Source organism: Pholis gunnellus (assembly GCF_910591455.1).
Source record: "Pholis gunnellus genome assembly, chromosome: 20".
NCBI classification, from domain to species: Eukaryota; Metazoa; Chordata; class Actinopteri; order Perciformes; family Pholidae; genus Pholis; species Pholis gunnellus.
The window spans coordinates 14600907-14621598 of NC_136547.1; the positions used below are offsets into that span (position 1 = coordinate 14600907).

At 43.5% G+C, this 20692-nt stretch overlaps 1 protein-coding gene across 2 annotated transcripts in view; it reads left to right on the forward strand.

Moving 5' to 3' along the window:
• The window catches only part of mllt10 (MLLT10 histone lysine methyltransferase DOT1L cofactor), a 40670-nt gene extending 21880 nt beyond the window's left edge, over positions 1–18790 (forward strand). For both annotated transcript variants that reach the window (XM_079181723.1, XM_079181724.1), the window contains 11 exons: positions 737–955; positions 1227–1715; positions 7163–7323; positions 10869–10986; positions 13647–13725; positions 15071–15264; positions 16193–16342; positions 16732–16787; positions 17065–17351; positions 17943–18030; positions 18436–18790. In XM_079181723.1, coding sequence (XP_079037849.1) covers positions 737–955; positions 1227–1715; positions 7163–7323; positions 10869–10986; positions 13647–13725; positions 15071–15264; positions 16193–16342; positions 16732–16787; positions 17065–17351; positions 17943–18030; positions 18436–18714 — 2120 coding nt within the window. In that variant the 3' untranslated portion in view covers positions 18715–18790. The remainder of the gene's footprint in view (positions 1–736; positions 956–1226; positions 1716–7162; positions 7324–10868; positions 10987–13646; positions 13726–15070; positions 15265–16192; positions 16343–16731; positions 16788–17064; positions 17352–17942; positions 18031–18435) is intronic.
• The last annotated feature ends 1902 nt before the right edge of the window (positions 18791–20692 follow it).

The window sequence follows — 20692 nt, forward strand, 5'->3', positions numbered from 1 at the left end:
TCCTGTATGTTAATTTCCCCCACAACTGGGAATTATGGCAGCATTTATAAAAATGGAAACGCAATGACAAATCATCTGGTGTTGCTGCCCTGCCCACCCACCAAAGAACTGAACGTGCAGCACAATTGTAATCGCTGCACTGCTATTAAAATACGAGTGTGATTCATGTGTTGTGTGTGTGCGGGCGTGTGCTGTCAGTGGCTGGATTTTGGCCAGACACCAGACCTTTTTGTGTGGCCGTGATAACAGTGTTTCGTCTCGACTGGCCTCTGGCTCCTGTAATCGGGGGCCCTGTCTGGGAAAATGCACAGAAACGCACCGAAAGAAGGAACATGTGGGGAGGTCAGGACCTGAAAGGAGTCAGAGCTCACACTGAGCTCCTGTGTTTTGTACTATCAGAACCTTGAAGCCCTTGTCAGGTGTGTGTGTGTGTGTGTGTGTGTGTGTGTGTGTGTGTGTGTGTGTGTGTGTGTGTTGAGTATCCATTCATTTGTGTGCTCTCAAGGCACTTCCTCTGGTACAAGGGAGGGCTGACTCCAGAGCAGATAGAGAGCACGAGAGCAGATAAAATGCTTATTTTGGTTGTGTTGTATCTGCTCCTCCCATGATGATGGAAAGGAGTCGTATGAAAGTTTTTCCAGCTGTAATGTCGCCTCGTTTCTCTCCTGCTACTTGTCATTTCCTTTCTATCTCCACTTCTGTCCATCTCTCCTTCATTGTCTTCCTTTTCTTCCAGGCCTCCTGTTGACCAGTGCCAGCAAGACGCCCTCTGCCCCTTCCTCCTCAGACTTCCTAAGTTTCTCCGATTCATCGTTGCGTCCGGGGGGTGGGACTACCTTCTCCTCCCCGCCGTCTTTCAGCAGCTGCCTCGTGAAGCCGAGCTCGGAGGGCGGCGCCTCAGAGGGAACGACGACACTCTTCGGCTCTCTGATGTCCACCACTACGGCTTCTGCAGGTACCAGACGTTTATTTACGTCAATGGTCACACGGGTTTAGTTCAAATGTATTTATGTTATTAGGTCACGTGCTCCATTAGTTGATTTTAATAAATCAGCAGATTAATAATAATGAGTAGTAATCGATGGTTGCAGAGCTAATAAGCTGAGGACACAGGTTTTGCTTCCCTCTTGAAGTACATTCTTTGATGACCAACAATCCACAACGAAACACAAAGAGGCCGCAGGCTTTCTACTTGCATATTCAGCTCTGCTTTCTTGTCGTTTCAGTGGGCGGGAAGCTGTATGAGAATTCCCACAGTCACACAGCCAGCGAGACGACAAGCCTCGGTGGGTCCGCCGGCTACAAGCGGCCCCAACCCGCCAGCTCAGTGCCGGGGATCGGAGGAGCGGCGGCAGGAGGAGGGGACGACTCGGTGAAGAAGAAAAAGAAGGGCAACTGGCGAAACAGATTTGGACCTTGCTTCACCACAGATGTGAAACCTTCTGAGCCGGCCCCCTCCCTAACGCTCCCCACCTCGTCCACGGCCAACACCTCCTCCTCCTCATCCACCACTGCCCCCCCATCCTCCTCTTCATCGTCGACGCTCACAGGCAGGCCGGGCTTGGTGTCCAGCAGTGGGTTAGGAGTGGGGGTGGGAGGAGGAGAGAGGGGGCTGGGGGTCATGGGTGTCAGCGGTGGGATACAGAACCTAAGGAATGGGAGCCTGCAGAGCAGCAGCAGCAGCAGCAGCAGCAGCTCCACAACCGCCGGGCCAGGTGAGGAAACAGTTAACACACAAAACACAACGTTTAACAACAATAATGAGTTTTTGAAAGCTCACGTCTCACAGATCTCTAGATGACAAATACTCTCTCAGATCCATCTGTCAGTGTCGGCTGCATTTAGGGAATTATCTTCACAGTTTTGCTTTAGCTAAACAACTGACCAGAAATCATGAAATTGTTTTTGGCAGCTTAAATAATTCAAGTCCCGCGAGCCAATTACGTCCTGTTAGGAAGAAGAAAAAAAAGAAGTTGTGGCCCATTGAGTTCTCCATAGCGCCATCACAATGAATACAAGGGATGTGGCTGGTGTGTGGCATTGCTGTAGCGGTTGTTGTTCTCCAGCTCCTGACTTGCGGATCTTTCTCCTCACTCACCACTAAACGCTGACGTGTTGCCCAGAAGATGTTTGTGCATCGCGTCAGTATTAACATGTCCGCTCTCAAACAGGAAGGATTTGACACACCTTTGTTATTATTTCCTTATTATTATTATTTCCTTTAGTCTGTGATTCTGCCTTCATCTCCATTTTTGGTGCTTGTGCTTTTCCCCTACAGCAGTGGCGGCATTTCTGACGTGTGTGTGTGTGTGTGTGTGTGTGTGTGTGTGTGTGTGTGTGTGTGTGTGTGTGTGTGTGGAAGTCAGAGTGCGGGTCTCTGTGCTGTTTGCTCACACACGTGGAAGTGGTCTGTATGTTTCTTTCATCGTGTTCTGTTGCTTGGCAACTGTCTTTATGCTTTGGAGTTCCCCTCTGCTGATGGAAATGGCTCAGCACAGCCCACATCTCCCCTTTCTTCCACAATTGCCACTCTTTTGTTTCTCTCTCTGCTGCCTCTCAGCTGCTGTCTGTTACCTGCTCATTCCTCAAATCCTCGTCTCACCTGTTGATGCTTTGCGCGGCGGAAGGTGTTTGTGTGTGTGTGTGTGTGTCTGCATAGTGCCCAAGTCGACGCATATATTGTGTATACGCACGTGTGTACATGCTTATTAGATCCAAATGAAGAAAATAGATGCTCTAATCAGGCCAATATCCATCATTGATCAGTAGATCTAATACTAATCACCAATGTGTTCCTGTTCTTCAACATATTTACCAAAGAGACCTGTTTCTTTGTCTGTTACTGAGCCTGTTTTTATTCTAGCTGATTCCTTATATACTGTATTTTTCAGTGGTGCTACTATCTTTAAAGGGATTTATTTCATGTTGGTAAATTGTTTGTCCTTTAAAACCTAAAATAAATATAAACGCACCCATGGAATACATTAATCAGTAGTAATTGTGTTGTTTTTCCTCATGGCGGTATAGTTCCTGAAGTATGAACTGATTGTACACTGATTGTGACCTAAACATTTGTTGCTTGGTATATAAAACCAAAGCAATACAAAGTAGTGTTCTAGTCTTTCTCTGCTTGCAAGAGATTAAGTTATTGTTTACTGCCATCATACCTTTACGCCAGCCATTTTATAAATGCATCAATATCCCCAATTTAATGCGGTTAATTGTGTGTTAAAAGCCAATATATATGTGTCAGGCATTTACTGTTACTGTGAGGAAACTTGTTACATGTTATTAAACGCATAAATGTAGCAATTTGACGCGAGGCCGTCTCTCACGTTGAAATTATTGTATTATTGAAAAACCTCAAATTAATTGTCCCTAATAGCATAAGCGAAAGTCATGTCGATCCATAAATATTGATATCCAGTGACGCCTTCAAAGGTGTGTTTAGTGGATGTTTTATATGCATAGCTTTGAGCATTGAGTTGCTGAGTCAAACGTGAGGACCAATGCCGTTTGCGTTAATATACTTATTGGCAGCATTGGTGGTTAAGGATCATTTAGTCTGTGATTCTGCCTTCATCTCCATTTTTGGTGCTTGTGCTTTTCCCCTACAGCAGTGGCGGCATTTCTGACGTGTGTGTGTGTGTGTGTGTGTGTGAACCGTGTGTGTGTGTGTGTGTGTGTGTGTGAACCGTGTGTGTGTGTGTGTGTGTGTGTGTGTGTGTGTGTGTGTGAACCGTGTGTGTGTGTGTGTGTGTGTGAACCGTGTGTTCTTCTTCCTACTGTAAATATTTAGCTGAGGGTTAATGCAGGGCAGTAATGGGGAGGTTCTTAGCGTTTACCCCCCCCCTCTCCATCCTGTCTGCTGACTCCACCGTGCTGATGGATAGATAGTTAGCCTGATAGATATGTGCTGAGGGTTGGAGAGGCTGGGGGTTAGATTTTGGTTAGGTTAATGTTTGACGGTGGGGGGGTCACTGATGGGACGGACGAGCTGGTGGAGCGCGGTGGGTTTGCTGTGTGGGGGAGGAAAGATGTCGGATGGACATGAATTTATTCAGACGTCTGTGTGTGTGTGTGTGTGTGTGTGGGTGTGTGAAGCAAAGAATAATAAGAGAGACGAGAGCATAAGACACTTATTGCTGTTTATTTTTGTATTTATTTGCTAATTTTTATAATGTTTTTAATATATATTTTTTTGTCAAAGATGTCTTCTGCTTTAAGTTTTTTTCCCTCATCCATCCCGGTGAAATCATAATTATCAGCAGCTTGGTCTCGCTGCAACACATGTGAGGGGAAGTTGTGAAAACCAGCAATATATTTAGTGAACAGGATTTTATTTGAATGCCAAATTAAACACGTTGATAAAATATCAAACCCATACATTTCTTTATGAGAAGGAATTATTTAGAGATTGGATACATTTTCAAAATGTTCTCCTTTTGTTTTGTGCAATTTTTTGTTTACACATTTTTTTTTTTTTTACTTTTTTTTTCAGTTGCTGTTTCACTGAACAAAAATCACAACCAAACATCCTTAATGACAAAATAAAAATAGACATAAAATAAAAGTAAAATAAAAGCTAAATAGTTTTGGTGAGTATATTTAACAAGTGTGAGCACTGTGGTGGTTTGACATTAAAAATATGTTTTTTCACCCAAAACAAAGACACTTGACACTTAAGAAAAACAAGACACACACACACACACATTATACAGAAACCCTCAAACACATCTGATGAATTTTAGAAAACAGTTTTAAAGAGGCAGCTCTTTCATGGACATTAGAATATGCAATAAACTACGCTGGGTTAGTTTCTGGTAAGAATATTGTCTGTTGAAGTCGCCGTAGTTCAGTTTGAATCCTTACTGCTCATAACGGGAGAAACTATTAAATGTGGTTGTTTGCACAACATGTATGTGGATTTGCCACCAACTGATAAAGCCTTATCATTTAGTGGCAAATCCACATACATTTTGTGATACATGCATATAGACGAGCACGCACACACTTGCATTGACTGCAGTGTGGCTCTGCTCCCTCTACACAGTGCTGTGATGTTTGAATACATTTCTGGTTATCTTTGGTGGTAGAAAATTCTCAGAATAATAAATCTTTCTGTTGCCATGAAGGTATTCAGTGTTTGTCTCCACATTCCATTTTTAAACATGATTAAATGACTGTCTGCTGTTTTAAAAAAAACACGCCCCAGCTTTAGCATCGCACTGCTACAAAGATGGAAATGTTGCTCTAAAACAGAGTTCTGAGCGACTTGTAAATCCCAACACTCGTGTCAGCTGTGACGTGATCCACTTGGTTTTTAGATTGGTGTTAACCCTGCCTAAATAGACGACATAGTAATAATAATAGACATAGATTTCCTGTGGAGATTATACCAGCTTGAACTAATCAAGGTGGATATTTCTGAAGGTGACAAATGTACTGAGCAGGAAGGGAAAAGGAACAGGAAGGTCAGGCGATGGAGGCAGTTGTGCTTCGGGGTCTTAATGTTATCGGTCACACAGATAGGTTTTATGTTTTTCAAGCTCAGACTCGTGTGTGAAGATGTGTTTTGTCATCTCGGGAAGTTTTAATTCCCATCAAAAGCAGTAATCAAATGATGATCAATTTAAATAGCAATCTCTGTGATATTTGAAAATGTTCTCACCGGTGTAAAAAGTAATTGATGACAATATACACTTCCGCAATAGAAGTTTCTCAGCAACTATAATATATATTTTCAATTTATTTAATTTGTTTAAAAATAACTTTTGTTTGCAAGGGTTGTAGACATTCTGCTTTTCATCTAAAACCTCAGACTCAGTTGGAGCAAAATGATTTTCACCTGAAAGTGACAAAATTAAAAAGAAATGAGTGATTACAAATAGAATAGTTAAAATTAAAGGCATACCCAATTTGCATAATTGTCTAGAAATGGCATTAACGTTTTAACTTCAACTGTCATTTCCCGCTTGCTAGAAAAAAAAGATAAGAAAATAACTTCCTGTTTAGTTTTAAGTCAATTCATTTGAATTCAAACATTCCTTGCGGCGCATACAGCGTGCATGATTTACAAATGGCGTTCAATTTTGCAACCTATTGAATAACTTCTACGTTCATCAAATCAATATGAATTAATGTTAACCTTTTATTTATTTGTTTTTCTGCCACTGTTTTTGCACCATCTCTTTGTGCGCAGCTCATTTCATCAATGGCACGAGCTAAACTCTGACAAACTGTTGGTTTGGCCTCTAATCCAGCTGCTAGGAATCTTGCAGGAGCTCGTGCCCCCTGAGTCACGGCTGCCCTGCTTCGGGTATCAATTTTTCTGGTGCATATTACAAAGCGTTATAAATAGTATATAGGCCCATCCAGTGTTTCTATATCTCTCTCTCTCTCTCGCTCTTCCTCGCCCCCTCTCTCTCCCTCCACCCCTCCCCTCCTGGCACAAAGATCTCTTGTTCCCAAAGTGAATGTGTGTTGCCCTGAGCCATTCAGGCTTTTGTGGGGCTGAGGGGCCCTGTCTCCCCCCCCCCTTCTCTCCTCTGCTGGGGTCAAAGGGGGCAGGGGCCGGGCTTATCCCTGGTTAGTGGGCGAGCACGGGGGTGTGTGAGGGGGAGGGAGAGCAAAGAGATAAGAGAATGTGTACGGGTGTGTGAAAATGGAGCAACATGTTTAGAATATAATATTCAGGATTTTTAATAAAATGTGTTTTATCTGAATTCGTACAAATACTACATATGGAGAGAAAGTGATTAATGTCCGTCTTGTCTTTATTTGTAAAAGCTTAATGTGAATGATTTGAGTCGTGTGTATTTATGTACGCTTGAACTGGAGTTTATCATAATTGATGGAGTTTTTACAGTCATAAACCAAATGATCTGACCACGTACTTGATTATGCATTAGTTAAAGCAGATCTGTACTTCCCTTATCTCAGGAAATGATTCATCCTCTAACACAGTAATTGACCTCTTTCTAGCCAGCAGCACCCTGAAACTGAAAAGGCTGAATTTTAATCAGCCATCATTGTTTTTATTATTTACACCAGTGCTTTTCATACTGTAATAAATAGTTTCCAAATCATTGTTGTATTATTTCTGTATAGCATTTGACGTAGACAACACTGTTAATGTCTGTCGTCTCTGATTCCTCCACAGGTGGTTTCTCTGGGGCCGATGGGTCATCGACGGGGACGGGAGTCGTCGCCGTTGGCGGAGCCGGCTCTGAGTTGTCACAGCAACAGCAGCCCACACCTTCACTGGCCCCTCCCTCTCCATTCACTGCCACCGCACCCCTAACCAGCACAGCCACGACACACGTGAGTCCAAACACTTAAACTGTGCTAAAAAACTCTTAATGCCCTCCGCACACTCGCATACATGAAAATACATGCTCATTAAACACACCACTCTTTCTGTCTTTCTTTCACACACACACACACACACACACACACACACACACACACACACACACACACACACACACACACACACACACACACACACACACACACACACACACACACTTCTTTCAGCACCCTCTACATCCATCAATTCATCCGCATCTCTCGCATCTTTGAGCTGAAGTGCAGATAAACTGTGGGAAGACAAATAAACCAAAGCACACTAATTAAATGTCTTTCGCACCAAATCTCTCGGCGCTATTATTAATCCGCTGCATGTTAATTGTGTGTGACTTGTTTGTGTGTCCTGGCCTTGTGTGGATTGTGTTTTATTCTCAGCGAGTTATTTAGCTGCTGATTTTATACGGTGGACCTGTAGAAGGTCTTACAACTTTATTCAAAGCACAACAAAAATATATCTTTTTATCTTTTGTCTCTCAACATTTTATTGAAACGTCTGTGATTCTCCTGCCTGATTCAATTAAAAACATTAATTAAATTAACTTTCAACATTCCCCTGCTTAACTGTTACTTCAACCTTGGATGTTGAAGTAACACTTAAGCAGGTTTATCCTGATGAAAATAAATGATGGTGATTTTCAGAACGAAGGATGCAACTGTTTTGCTTTTTTTCAAAGTGTTGGCTTAAATACACTGATATGCAAAAGTGAGGGCATAGACTCTAATTCAATCAGATCAACCCCCCTCCAGTAATCGCTGTCCCATCTCCCAAAAAGAAAAATGAAACTCATCTTCAATCACTGACCCCAGTGTCCATCCTTTCAAAACCTCCCCAAAGACCATGCTCTGTCTCTGTCCACCCAACTCCATTTTTCTCCTGTGTCTACTTACCACCTCTCTTCCTTCCTCTCTCTCTCTATCTCTCTCTCTCGCTCTCTCTCTCTCTCTCTCTCTTTTTTTCTTTCACACACACACTTTCTCTCACCCGCGACCTTCCTCCTCTCTGTCCCCATCCATTTCTCTTTTTCTCCCTCCGTTGTCCTGTGATGTAATGACATCTGACAAGCACCACAGTAGGGATGGAGGGATAGATAGATGGAGGGAGGGATCGGGGCAAGTGTGTTTGTTGTGTGTGTGTGTGTGTGTGTGTGTGTGTGTGTGTGTGTGTGTGTGTGTGTGTGTGGGGGGGGGGGGGGGGTTGCACTCATGCCTTGAATTGGCTGGCCTGGCCTTCATCTTGCCCCGCTCCTCTCTGTTCGGCACATATTATAGAGGGCGAGAGGCCCAGGGAAAGCACAGGATATCACGCCTGTTTGCAGCATGTGTAGTTGAGTTTGGACTGTAGCTGTGTTTGTTTGTGTGTATGTGAGAGTGTGAGAGAGAAATAGACAGAAAGAGAGCAGCCAGAGGGAGAAAGACTTTAATAGAGAGAGAAATACATTTTTTTTCTTCCTGTCGCTGCTTCAACCGTGATGCACGCATCTGGATATCTGAGACGCACCTTCCGAATCAAGTCTTCAGAAATTACGCCAACAGGCCTCTTTCAGTGTGTGTGTGTGTGTGTGTGTGTGAGTGACAGAGACCATTTGCTATTTTCAGTCGGCTAGCAGACTCTCGGCCTACTGTTATTGGCTACCAGCCCAGGACAGAGAAAGGGAGTGCGAGAGAGACTTTGAATGAAAAATGAATGAAAATGAAAAATGAATGTTGATGGGAAAAGGGGGCCGGATTATGGCAGCGAAGGGTGGGGGAGGAGGGGAGTGGAAGAAAGGACGGAGGGTACAGGTTCTTTCTTTGATTTTAACATTTAACAGTGATGGGAATTTCCAGGATGTTTTCCAAATTTTTATTATTTTAGACATACCCCTCCATGAATTTGTAATAGGAGATGATGGCATTCAGCAGATGGATCGGAATTACTTTACATTCAATAGATACGATGCAAAAGCAGGCAAAGCTTCACAAATGCAGGATTTGGATGTGCACACTGAAGCTTTGTTTTTTATACATTTTGATGTTTAGGTTATTGATTGTTTGACCGTTTTCTGCTCATTCGCAAAAGCTCTTTTTCTTGGTTGTAGTGCTGATCAGAACTCTATTTGCTCAAACCAGACTATTTAAGCTCTTAAACTATGTCCCATCAATTAATTATCAATTTGTGTTTCAACACAAAATAATAACTTTTTCTTCAGTCACAAAAGAAATAATTTCATTCTGCTTTTTAGCTTGACATAAATAACGACTTGGCTCCTGGAACTTCCAAACTAATTCTGGTAGAGTAACTAACCAGTGACTGAAAAAGTTTTTTGTTGTGTCCTTTTACTTTGGTTGTAGCTTTTTAACCAAAACAGTCAGCCATTTTGTTCTTTTAGATAACCCGGTGATGCTCCACCCTCTCTCTCTTCCGTCTTACCCCACCCGTCACTCCGCGGCCCTTATTTGGGAAATGCCTTAATTGGATTAAACGCTCTGCATCAGAAACACTTTGTCAGCATGTCGGCGTACTGTCGGGGTGTCGAGGCACTCTGAGCCCCGTATGCATGTGTGTGTGTTGGTAACAGAATAATGAGCCGTGGAGCCATAATATATCCATGTTTTTGGTGGTGATGTCAAATCCACATTCAGATCAAATGTTTTTTTTTCTCCATTCAAATAAGCTTCAATGGCATAAAATGATACGTAGATGCTTTGTGACGAAGCGGAATCAATAGTGAATATCAGAGAATTTAAATTCTCAAACCATAGATTCATCAGATTGACTCTCAGATTTAGATTCAGGCTCATTAAATGTGTAATAACACACTAGTCAGACCTCCCCAAAAATGTAATGCAGACAAAGACTCGTGGCTCATCGGTACTGTCGAATACACACCAAAGAAACACCTGTTACTATGCAACATGAGATTTAAATATCACTTTACTAACAAAAATGTATATTGCTTTATTTTTTTAATAAATACACAGTGCTAAAACAATGGACATAAAGACATCAAATCAATCATCACCACTAATCATTTGGGTAATTTTCAAAACTCTGGTCTCAGCCTGTCATCTGTTTCTATCATTTCAATTGTTTATTAATTTGTGCAGCATTGGGCCCTGGAAATTTGTAAAACTATAATTGATAAATCAAGAAAATAAATCCATAATGATATATGAATCATTAAAATAAGAATTCATCAAAGTAATCATAAATTGTAGCTCTAAAATTACTTTTAATCAATGACAATTTATTTTAACTGCATATGAATATTTCCACTATTTTATTAAAGCAGTTTAACCCTCGAGGCATTGCTTGATGTTCATTTCTCAAGGTTTAAAAGTTCTTTATAGCCCCGCCGTTAAGACGCATAGCATGTGACCTTATTGTGGTTATAAGTGTTCCATAATTGCTAAAAAAAAAAAAATACATATCTAAAAGACTTCCTGTTATGCAACTTAAAAGTACAATTTCAACCCCAGTGAAACATTGCTTCTTGTGGCTTATTCTCCGTCTACAGGTGAGCGGTCTGCCAGGGTCGGTCTTCAACCTCGCTCCCTCCCACATGTTTGGCAACAGGCTGAATCCCAACTCGGCCATGGCGGCGCTCATCGCCCAGTCCGAGGCTTCACCAGCAGGTACGGCAACACACCGTGTGTGTGTGTGTGTGTGTGTGTGTGTGTGTGTGTGTGTGTGTGTGTGTGTGTGTGTGTGTGTGTGTGTGTGTGTGTGTGTGTGTGTGTGTGTGTGTGTGTGTGTGTGTGTGTGTGTGTGTGTGTGTGTGTGTGTGTGTGTGTGTGTGTGTGTGTGTGAGAGAGGTAGATAATGGATAGGTCACGCCCCCTTGGTCCCACAGAGAGGTCAAGGGTCAGCACTCGTGATATTTTCAAGCTCCTCCCACTCAGCTCCAGTTACACGCCGAGATTGTTCCCCCTCTCTCACCCGTCCTCTCTGTCACACTAACAAATACAGCACATGGGCTCTCACGCACACACACACACACACACACACACACACACACATATACATATATGTGTGTGTGTGTGTAACATCGAACTCCGCTCTAAGCTTTGGCTAGTGTAAAAGAGGAGGATTGTGCTGAGGTAGCGGTGTGACGGAGGACTGGAGAGAGCCGGTAGCTGCCTTCAGTAGCTCCCGTGGTTGAAAATAGATGGTTTGTTGTCTGCCCGGTGCAGAAGAGCCTGATGAAGGAGTAAGACGTGCCTTTAGTAATCAGAGTAGCCACTTCCTGATACGAGACATCTGGTTGAACAGAGAAAAGAGAAGAAAGAGTAAAGACGGGAGAGGAGAGGAGGAGAGAGTTAAGAAAGAGGAGGAGGAGGAGGAGGAAGGTAGGTAGTTCCTGCTGCCGGTCAGCAGTCATCAGAGCCAGATCCACCCTGACCTGCAGGTCAACTCACTAATCAGGCTGAATGACAGGGGGCCACAGGGCTGCGTGCACGTGAGTGTGTGTGTGTGCGCAACAGATGGAGACTAGGCAGGTTCTGTGTGTCTACACAAGCAAGCTTTGTGTAATTCCTGAAAAAAAAAATGTTTACACCTCAGAAACAACACAAATATTAGAGTTTACATCAGATACATGTTGTATTTAGTTTAATTAGATAGCAAGTAGATTTTTTGATTTGTGTTCGCATTTCTCAGTGAATCTGCCAATTACATCCCCAGATTCCAGGGTGACCTCTTCAAATGTCTTAAACAGTCTAAAGGCCAAAGATATTCACGCTTTTAAAGATATTTATTTTCATCTTGCAACACGGGGATGCACAATAACATTTAGTCGTAGACCATCTGCAACACAGGAAAAGCATGCCAAACAATTTACAGTGATTATATAACAGTAAAAAACATCAAACATTTCTCACATTTGAGATGCTGAAACCAGAGAATTATTTAGCAATTTTGCTTGAATATTGACAAATGATTGATTTAATATCCCAATGATTGACTAATAGATTAGTTGACTAATTTGATCCCTAGTCATTAATGAAAATCATCGCTTATACATCCCCTCTTTCCTTACCGTGAAGTTATGCACACAGTCGTGTACAGCACGTGTGTGCAGCTACACAAGCGTGAAGTTGTGTTTGTGCACTAGTAAGGGTCATGTGAGCACAAACGTGCAAGGTGTGCGTGTGTTTGTATGCATGTAGCCTGTTTACTTTGGCAGCCGCTTTTCTTTGCTTTTGAGTGTCTGGAGGGAGGTGCCAGGACGGAGAGGGTTATGAGAGAAAGGACTCAAAAAAAGGAGGCGAGCGAGGGACTAGAGTGGTGACCCGGCGAGGGTAAAAGCTGGGATTGACTGTCTTAAGTAGAGGGGAGTTTGTGCGAGTGTGTAAATGCAAAAGTGTGTTTGCGTGTGTGTGCATGTGTGATTCATTACTCTCACTGAGGAAAATGAAAAGAAGCTTCTGGCCAGGGGCCCAGAGGGAGGAGGTAGGGACTCTCGCAGAAGGTAGAGGGAGAAATGCACATGCAGTTTGAATGAAGGCGTGTGTGTGTGTGTGTGTGTGTGTGTGTGTGTGTGTGTGTGTGTGTGTGTGTGTGTGTGTGTGTGTGTGTGTGTGTGTGTGTGTGTGTGTGTGTGTGTGTGTGTGTGAGAAAGAGATGCAAAGGAAGAGAGACAACGTTGTGGAGGTTGCAGAGCCACAAGTATTACAATTTGTCCACACTACGCCAACTAAATTTAATTATGCAAGTTTATTTCTCTTTGTTTTGGCATTTTTCTCATCCAAAACATCTAGTCTCCAGCATGGATAAACTACCTCAATGAGTTTTTAGAAACGTATGTACTGTGAGCTTGCTCAGGGGCTGAATTTGACCTCTCGTTAGACCTCTTAGCACTAAAAGGAATCCAGAATGACATATTTGGGATTCGGGAGCGGTAGTGCTGTGTAAATGTACTGACAACACTAATTGCAGATAGAGAGCATATGGAAATCAATCGTATTAAACCACATGTTACAGCTGGAGTCATCTTCTCATAACATATACACAGCATAGAGGAGCAGGAGGGTACAAAACACTCCGCTGAGTTAACCAGGCTGTTGGTCGGTCTCACTCCTGGTGTTTAGTTGTGTCCCCACCAAAATAAAACAATGAAGAAGAGATTGAGCTGTTTTCCTATTGTGTGGACGGAGAACTTTACAAAAAAGACCTGAAAATGTTATTATGGATGCAATTTGTTTTCACATATAAAGTGCTTTCAACTTTAGCTGGCTTGTTGTGGGCTTGGTTTTAGATGTACAATTGATTTTTGTGTGTGTGTGTGTGTGTGTAGATCAGGAGGTGGGAGACGGCAGCGGCGGCGTCGGAGCTCAGGGCTTCTCCATAAGAGCTTCTCCAAAGACCACCCCGCGGTGAGTACACACACACACACTCACACACACACACACACACACACACACACAGATGCTCCCCCCCATCCCTCGCCATTTACATTCCTCACTGCCCCCCCCCCCCCACCTCCCCTCCTTCACCCATCCCCCTCTCTGCTTTTCCCTCCGCTGGCCCCTCGTCTCCTCTCTCTTCCTCTCACTCCTCACACACACACATGCACAATCTCCCTTTCGCTCTCACCCCTACAGGCAATTCTCGCTCTCTCAGCCAACGATAACTTGTGTTTTTGAAGGGGGTAACCATCCTTCAACTCCAGTTAGATTTTTTGCTTTTCTTGCGTTTAATCACACATGGAGGGACAGTCTGATGATTTTCTGCATCTCCTTCATTTGGGAGTATTTCAATGGATCTCTCAGGATGGGATTATTGATGATACAAATCCATTTTTGCTTGTTTCTACTTCTTTGTGGGATGGATAATTTCACTTGATGAGGTTGGTTCCAATTAGCATAATTCTGGTCATTTATTTGCACCTGTAATATTTCACATCTTGCATTTAGGAAACATCATTTATGTTTGTGGGAAAGGGTTGCATTTCATTTAAAAAGAAAATATTGTAATAGAAGAATATGGTGTCAGAGAAAATGACAGACTTTGAATACCTGAAGTAATATGCAGTTAAACAATTTACTATCTTAATCTGAATATAGCTGACACATATTTATTTTTTTTGCATTCCACGTGGATAATACTGTGACATTTACACTCAAAATGTGAGTGTATTTAAGTTTGCGGTGTGATTCAACAGTTGAAAAATCTTGCCTTTACGTTCCGTTTTTGTCTTCCCCTCCCATTACGCTGCTCGTGTCCCTTCCACTCTCTCCTGCTGTCCCTCATTTCCCCTCTTTCACACTCAACAGATTGTCTCAGCACACACACACAAAGATTTATCACATCAAGACAGTCCATTTCCCTCTGTCTGTCTTTCTCTCTCGCATGTCCTCTCTCTCTCTCTCTCTCTCTCTCTCTCCTCTCTCTCTCTCTCTCCTCTCTCTCTCTCTCTCTCTCTCTCTCTCTCTCCTCCTCTCTCTCTCTCTCTCTCTTCCTCTCTCTCTCCTCCTCTCCTCTCTCTCTCTCTCTCTCTCTCTCTCCTCTCCTCTCTCTCTCTCTCTCTCTCTCTGCCTCTCACACACAGACAGAAAGCCTGGCCCCTTTTCATTAGAGGCCACTGTAACAACAAATTGATGTAGTTTTATAGCCAGCAGTGTCTATGTTTGTCTGACGTTTATGTTGGGTCGTTAATCTCCCCATTGACCTCTCTATCTCTCTCTCTCTCTCTCGCTCTCTCTCTCTCCTGTCATTCAGCTCTCCCATTGGTGGCCTGCAGATCCGCTATGACTCCTCGGGGTCGTTGCCGGGGCCGGGGCTTGGGTTGCTAGGGGCGGGGGGAGGCGGCGGGGAGACGCTGCCCCCGGTGGCCACCAGCATCGAGCAGCTCCTGGAGAGGCAGTGGAACGAAGGGCAGAGCTTCCTGCTGCAGCAGGGAGCGCAGGGAGACGGTGAGAGCACACACACACACACACACTAAAACACACCTGAACACACACACACACACACGCACACAGGGCTGGGTATCATTTGAGGTATTTTAATTGTAGTGTTGATACAATGACTCTCTGCACTGATACCAAAGCAATACTATTTGAATATAATCCTCTGAGAAATGGACCCATTTCGGTCCAGACCAGAAAAGTATTGAGGTCCGATACCCAGCCCCACACACAGCTAATCGTTATTTCCTCCTTCCCCACTTTGCTCCATTTATCTTGATCTATTACCTTTTTGCCTTCTCTGGCTCCCTCCTTTCAGTCACTTTCTCAGTTTATCTGTTATTGTCAATTACATCTTCCCATCAGAACATCCCTTCAGGGATCTAAAAAGTGTAAAAAAAAAAAATTTTAAAAAGGGAATGCAGCCTAGTTGTCGTCCTTCATCTGGACTTTAGGTTTAAGTTCCTGTGTGTGTGCAAATTGTCCACCTCCTCTCCCTGCTCACTGAGTTGTCCTCGTCCAGGGTCCCTGTTCTGTAGCTGATCTTGACCTCTGACCTCCCTGTGGAGTGCATCTGACCATCAGTCACTGGGTATTTGTAGTGTGGAGGCTTAGCAGAGTTGCATGGTTTTGCCTTAAGAAAGCATCCGCCTTTCAGAAAGTCAGAGCATCTGTGTTCTTGCCTGTGAAAAAAGATCACCCCAATACAGCTTCCTCCCAAAAGTACAAAACATCTCATCTGACATAAAGTTTGAACGACAGGATGACTTTGATTATTTCACAGTTGAATATACATTTTCTCTCACACAGAGAGACAACAGTAAATCAGAGCAATGTGTTTTAGCTGGAAGCAGAAAGTGCTTCCCTCAAATATTCTAATCAATCAATCAAATCAATCTATTGTGTCCCCCTTCATCTCTCTCTCCGTCTCTTTCAGTGCTGGGCATGTTGAAGTCCCTCCACCAGCTGCAGGAGGAGAACAGGAGGCTGGAGGAGCAGATTAAAACTCTGACCATGAAGAAAGAGAGACTGCAGCTTCTCAGCGCTCAGCTATCAGTGCCTTTCACCTCCAGCACGGCCTCCTCTGGTACACACACACACACACACACACACACACACACACACACACACACACACACACACACACACACACACACACACACACACACACACACACACACACACACAGACCAATACTAGAATTTAAAGTTAGTCAGTTAATCCATTAGTTGATTGAGAGAATACAATCCTGCATCTTTGATAACTGAGTAATCATTGCAGTTGTTTAATCACAAGGCACAATGGCAAATATTTTCTGGCTGCAGCTTCCCAATTGTGAAGATCTTTTGTGTTTCATATATGATTTAAGTCAAATACAAAATAAAATAAGACATTTGTGGGTGTCCAGCATTATTTTTCTGACCTTTTTTAAAAGACTTAATGATGAAAACATAATCAGCATAATTTGTGTTGCAGATATGAAAGGAGGCCACCTGGGAGCCACTGACTCATCGTTACCTGTGGCAGCTCAGGTAAGAACAAACACCCAGCAGTCAGTTTAAATCAGTTTGCATCACCACAAAGTCGAGCACTACGATACAGAGCAGTGACACGTCATTAATGTAATAACAGAATAATTAAGTAAGGTTCAGTAAAACGAGCATCAGACGTTCTAGTTTAGTTATGTGAGATAATGTCATGCTTTTACACCTCATTACACGGTGAATTAGACGAACTACATTTGTGATTAATTATATCATCGTTGATGGTGTGTTTCTCTCTCTCTCTCGCTCTCTCTCTCTCTCTCAGGATGGTGCGTCATGTGGTGGCCACAGCAGTAGTGGCTCCACCTCATCTCTCTCCACCCCTCCCTCCGTCTCCCAGAGCCCGCCGCAGCTGAACGGGCTCTCTGCCGTGGGATCAGCCCCAGCCCGGCTGGCGGGGCTGATGGGTGCTCTGGGCGCAGGCGGTGCGCTGGGCATGGCGGGAATCGTCGGCGCGCTGAACGGGGTGATCCAGACACCGGCGGGCACCGGCAACCCCCACGCGCACTCTACAGGAGCAGCTATGGGCATCACGTTGCCCGTTAATAATGGGTACGTCTGATGGCTAGTTTTGTCGTCCTGAAATCTTTTTGAGATCAAACATTCATTAATAAACAAACGCACGAGAAGTTAACGAAACTGAACGACAGGAGCAAGTACAAAGGTCTGCTCAATAATGCTACATAGTGTGTCTGTCGGCATACGTGTAAGACGTTGGAATGTGAGCTTTATTGCGTCCTCTCCTTGTTTTTTCCTTTTGCTTGCGTGTTGGATTCTTGCAGCCCACCAACGAGTAAGAGCAGGTGAGACAGAAGTCGATTCAGCATCACAACTACCTGTAGCGCTGTTTCCTTCAGATCCCCGAAGTCTGTCACAAGACATTGTTGTGTCGCATGTTTTCTGTAGTTATGTGAATTCAAATATATATATATATATATATATATAATTTTCTTGCTTTTTTGGGAACGGAGATTGACATTTAAGATTAATTTTCTTCCTTTTTAAATAGTAATTCATGTAAAATACTCCTTCAGTATCCAGTTCATGAGCTGTTGATATTTGTCATATGTATGTTGGTGATGTTTTGAAAGTGTGTGTTAAGATGTATTTGTCTCACTGCGAGTTGTGTCTTTGCCTCGTCAGCGCTGCGCGGCTCGGCCTGCTCTCTGAGCAGCACAGACTCCTGCAGCAGCATCAGCTCCAGCAGCTGCTGTCCTCACAGCCTTCAGCGGTACAACACGCGCACACACACACACACACACACACATACACACACATGCACTGGCAGGCTTGCAACTATTCACTGCCATCACCACTATCGCACACAGTTAAACACACACAAAGACACTGAGCTACAATTTTCCTTTGCACAATGCCTAAATCACTGAGCTTATTAACTCTTCTTTTTTTCTTTATTCCCTCCGCTGCTCACCCCACTTTCCTTTGCTCATTTCTTTTCTATTTTGTCCTTCTTATCCAAATCTCATTTCCCTTTTTTGTCCAAAACTTTCACTTTATCCATATTTTTTTCTCTGGCATTTTCCTCTGGCTCTCTCCATTTCCTCCTTATTTCATCCTCTCTCCTCTTCCCCTCTCTCTCTCTCTCTCTCTCTCTCTCTCTCTCGCTCTCTCCCAGGAGCAGCAGCAGGTGTTGCTCTACCAACTGATGCAGCAGCAGCAGGACCTCCAGCAGCTGCAATCCCTCTCCTCCTCTGCCCAGATTCCCTCCATCCCGCTCTCCTGCCCTCAGCTGCCCATCAACAACCTGCTGCCCAGCACCCAGGGCCAAGGCGCCATCACCGCCAACCCCTTCCTGGCAATGCAGCACGCACATGCTGACACACACGCCTCGGGGCCACAGAAGCCGCGGCTAGCCGAGAAGGCCGTGGGCGTCGCAGGGCAAGAGAAGACATGACGGCAGATGCCCTTTATGTTTTGGTTGTCAATGTTTTTGTTTTGTTTTTCTGAATAAATATGCAGAGTCTTCAGGAGATCGGCCTGTTGGTCAACTTTGTGGTTCAGTGATGAGACCCAGTCACCAGCTGACTGTAGTTGACCTTGTCAGGTTTATTTTGCTACTTTTTTTTCAGGTTACAGTCTTAACATTTTGTCTTCATTTGTACTATTTATGTCCATCCAATTTTAGAATTATTTTTTTTTGATTCTTTAGTGCTGCTTCAGGTTCTTATTTTGTTATAATGATAATAATGATTTTCATTTGATATCACTGGTAGCAATAGCGTGTGAGTAAATAAGCACATGGTGTGTTTGATCTCTTCTCTCAAACAGGGGAGTTGACAAACGGGTCAGCCTTTATCTTCAATGAGTTTCTCTTCATATTTTCTTCTCTAATCTCATCATCCAGCGTCTTCACGTTTCTTCTTTCTCTTTTTGCTGTGTTGTGGTTTTAGTTTGTTTTTTTGCATCATTTCCTCTCTTTTTCCTATTTTCTCTCTGCTTCTCCATCCTCCACACTAACAACCATCTCGGCCTGGTCTCTCTGCTGTCTCACTCTCTCAGGGGCCTCAGCTCACAAGCTAGCACATACACAGAAATAAAAACATAAAAAGAAAAAAATAACAGAAATACATGTATGTAAAAAAAGAAACTACAATTCCCCACCACAGGACTTAACAGTAGCAGATGCATGTTTGACATCTGTCTCGCAGCGCTCCCGAGGGGAATATTGGGTGAGAGGCTTGTGAAATATATGTTCTCGCCGTTGCCTCTGTCCTCTTTGTCTTTCACTGTTTGTGTAGATCCATTAGCGTCAGTGAGCCAAGCCTCATACAGTCACCGCAGAAGCCTTGCTTTTGACTGTCTCTTCTCTGGGCCAGATACAGGCGGCTCACTCAGGGAAGTGAAATGTAAAAAGGAAGAAAAAAAATAAATAATAATAATATTAGCAAGTTGAATGTTCAGATGGATGCATTAATCCACACGGCACAGACTCACAAAGAGATATTATGCAGTTGGTTGTCAGCGCGTGGAAGTCGTTACATTTCATCTTCCTGATTGAGCCCCCTGCTGCACCTACCTCTCCAGCAGGACCAGCCTATCAGGACCTAAACAGGCCCACAGCAGCGGCCGCTACAAACCCACAACCATGAGGACTGGCCAATCAGGGTCCAAACCCAAGTGCCTGAGGCCAAGGTGGGAAGGTGGGATTTGTTTCCTTTTACCTGTGTCCCGGTCACTCGGCCCGATTCCTCACAATGCTACTGCTAAAGCAGCAGATTACAAAAGGACTTCATGTAATGTCAGGTTGGACGTGCAGTCTCTTTTAATAAAACCAGGAAATATTCTGCTGCATTCTCTAATATCGAAGCCAACTTTGTATTGTGCTTTTTATTTATTTGGGAGTTTGTTTGTGTAATGGGCATAAGATGATATATTTTAACAGCCTGCTGGTGTTGCAACTTAACATCATTGTTGTACTACTGTGTAAAGTTTTTTTTTTTTTTTTTTCCTCATACAGTCAAATCTTGCTGTAAACCCGTTTTAATGACTTCTATTCTGTGTTGTGTTTTGAAAGCTAGAAGCTACTTGCTGATTGGGGAGGGGGTGTGGTTGTATATAGCTGTAGGAGGGAGGAAGTGTGTCACGGGGGAGTTCAGTGGCACAGTTTTTACCTCGTTAAGTGTACATAAACCTTTCTCATTGGCCGTTGGTGTACATAAGTGATTGTGATTAGCTGTGCTGGTGTGAAGGAAAGCCAATGAAGCCTCAATTTGTGTGCGTGCGTGTGTGTGTGTGTGTGTGTGAGAATCTTTAGGACCAGAAAAAAAGTGACTGGACACACAAAGTATTAATTTATTTTTATATGTGCAGGGACATTGTGTTTCTTTTTTAAGTTTTGCACCATTTTCTTGATGAGAAGTCATTTTATACTC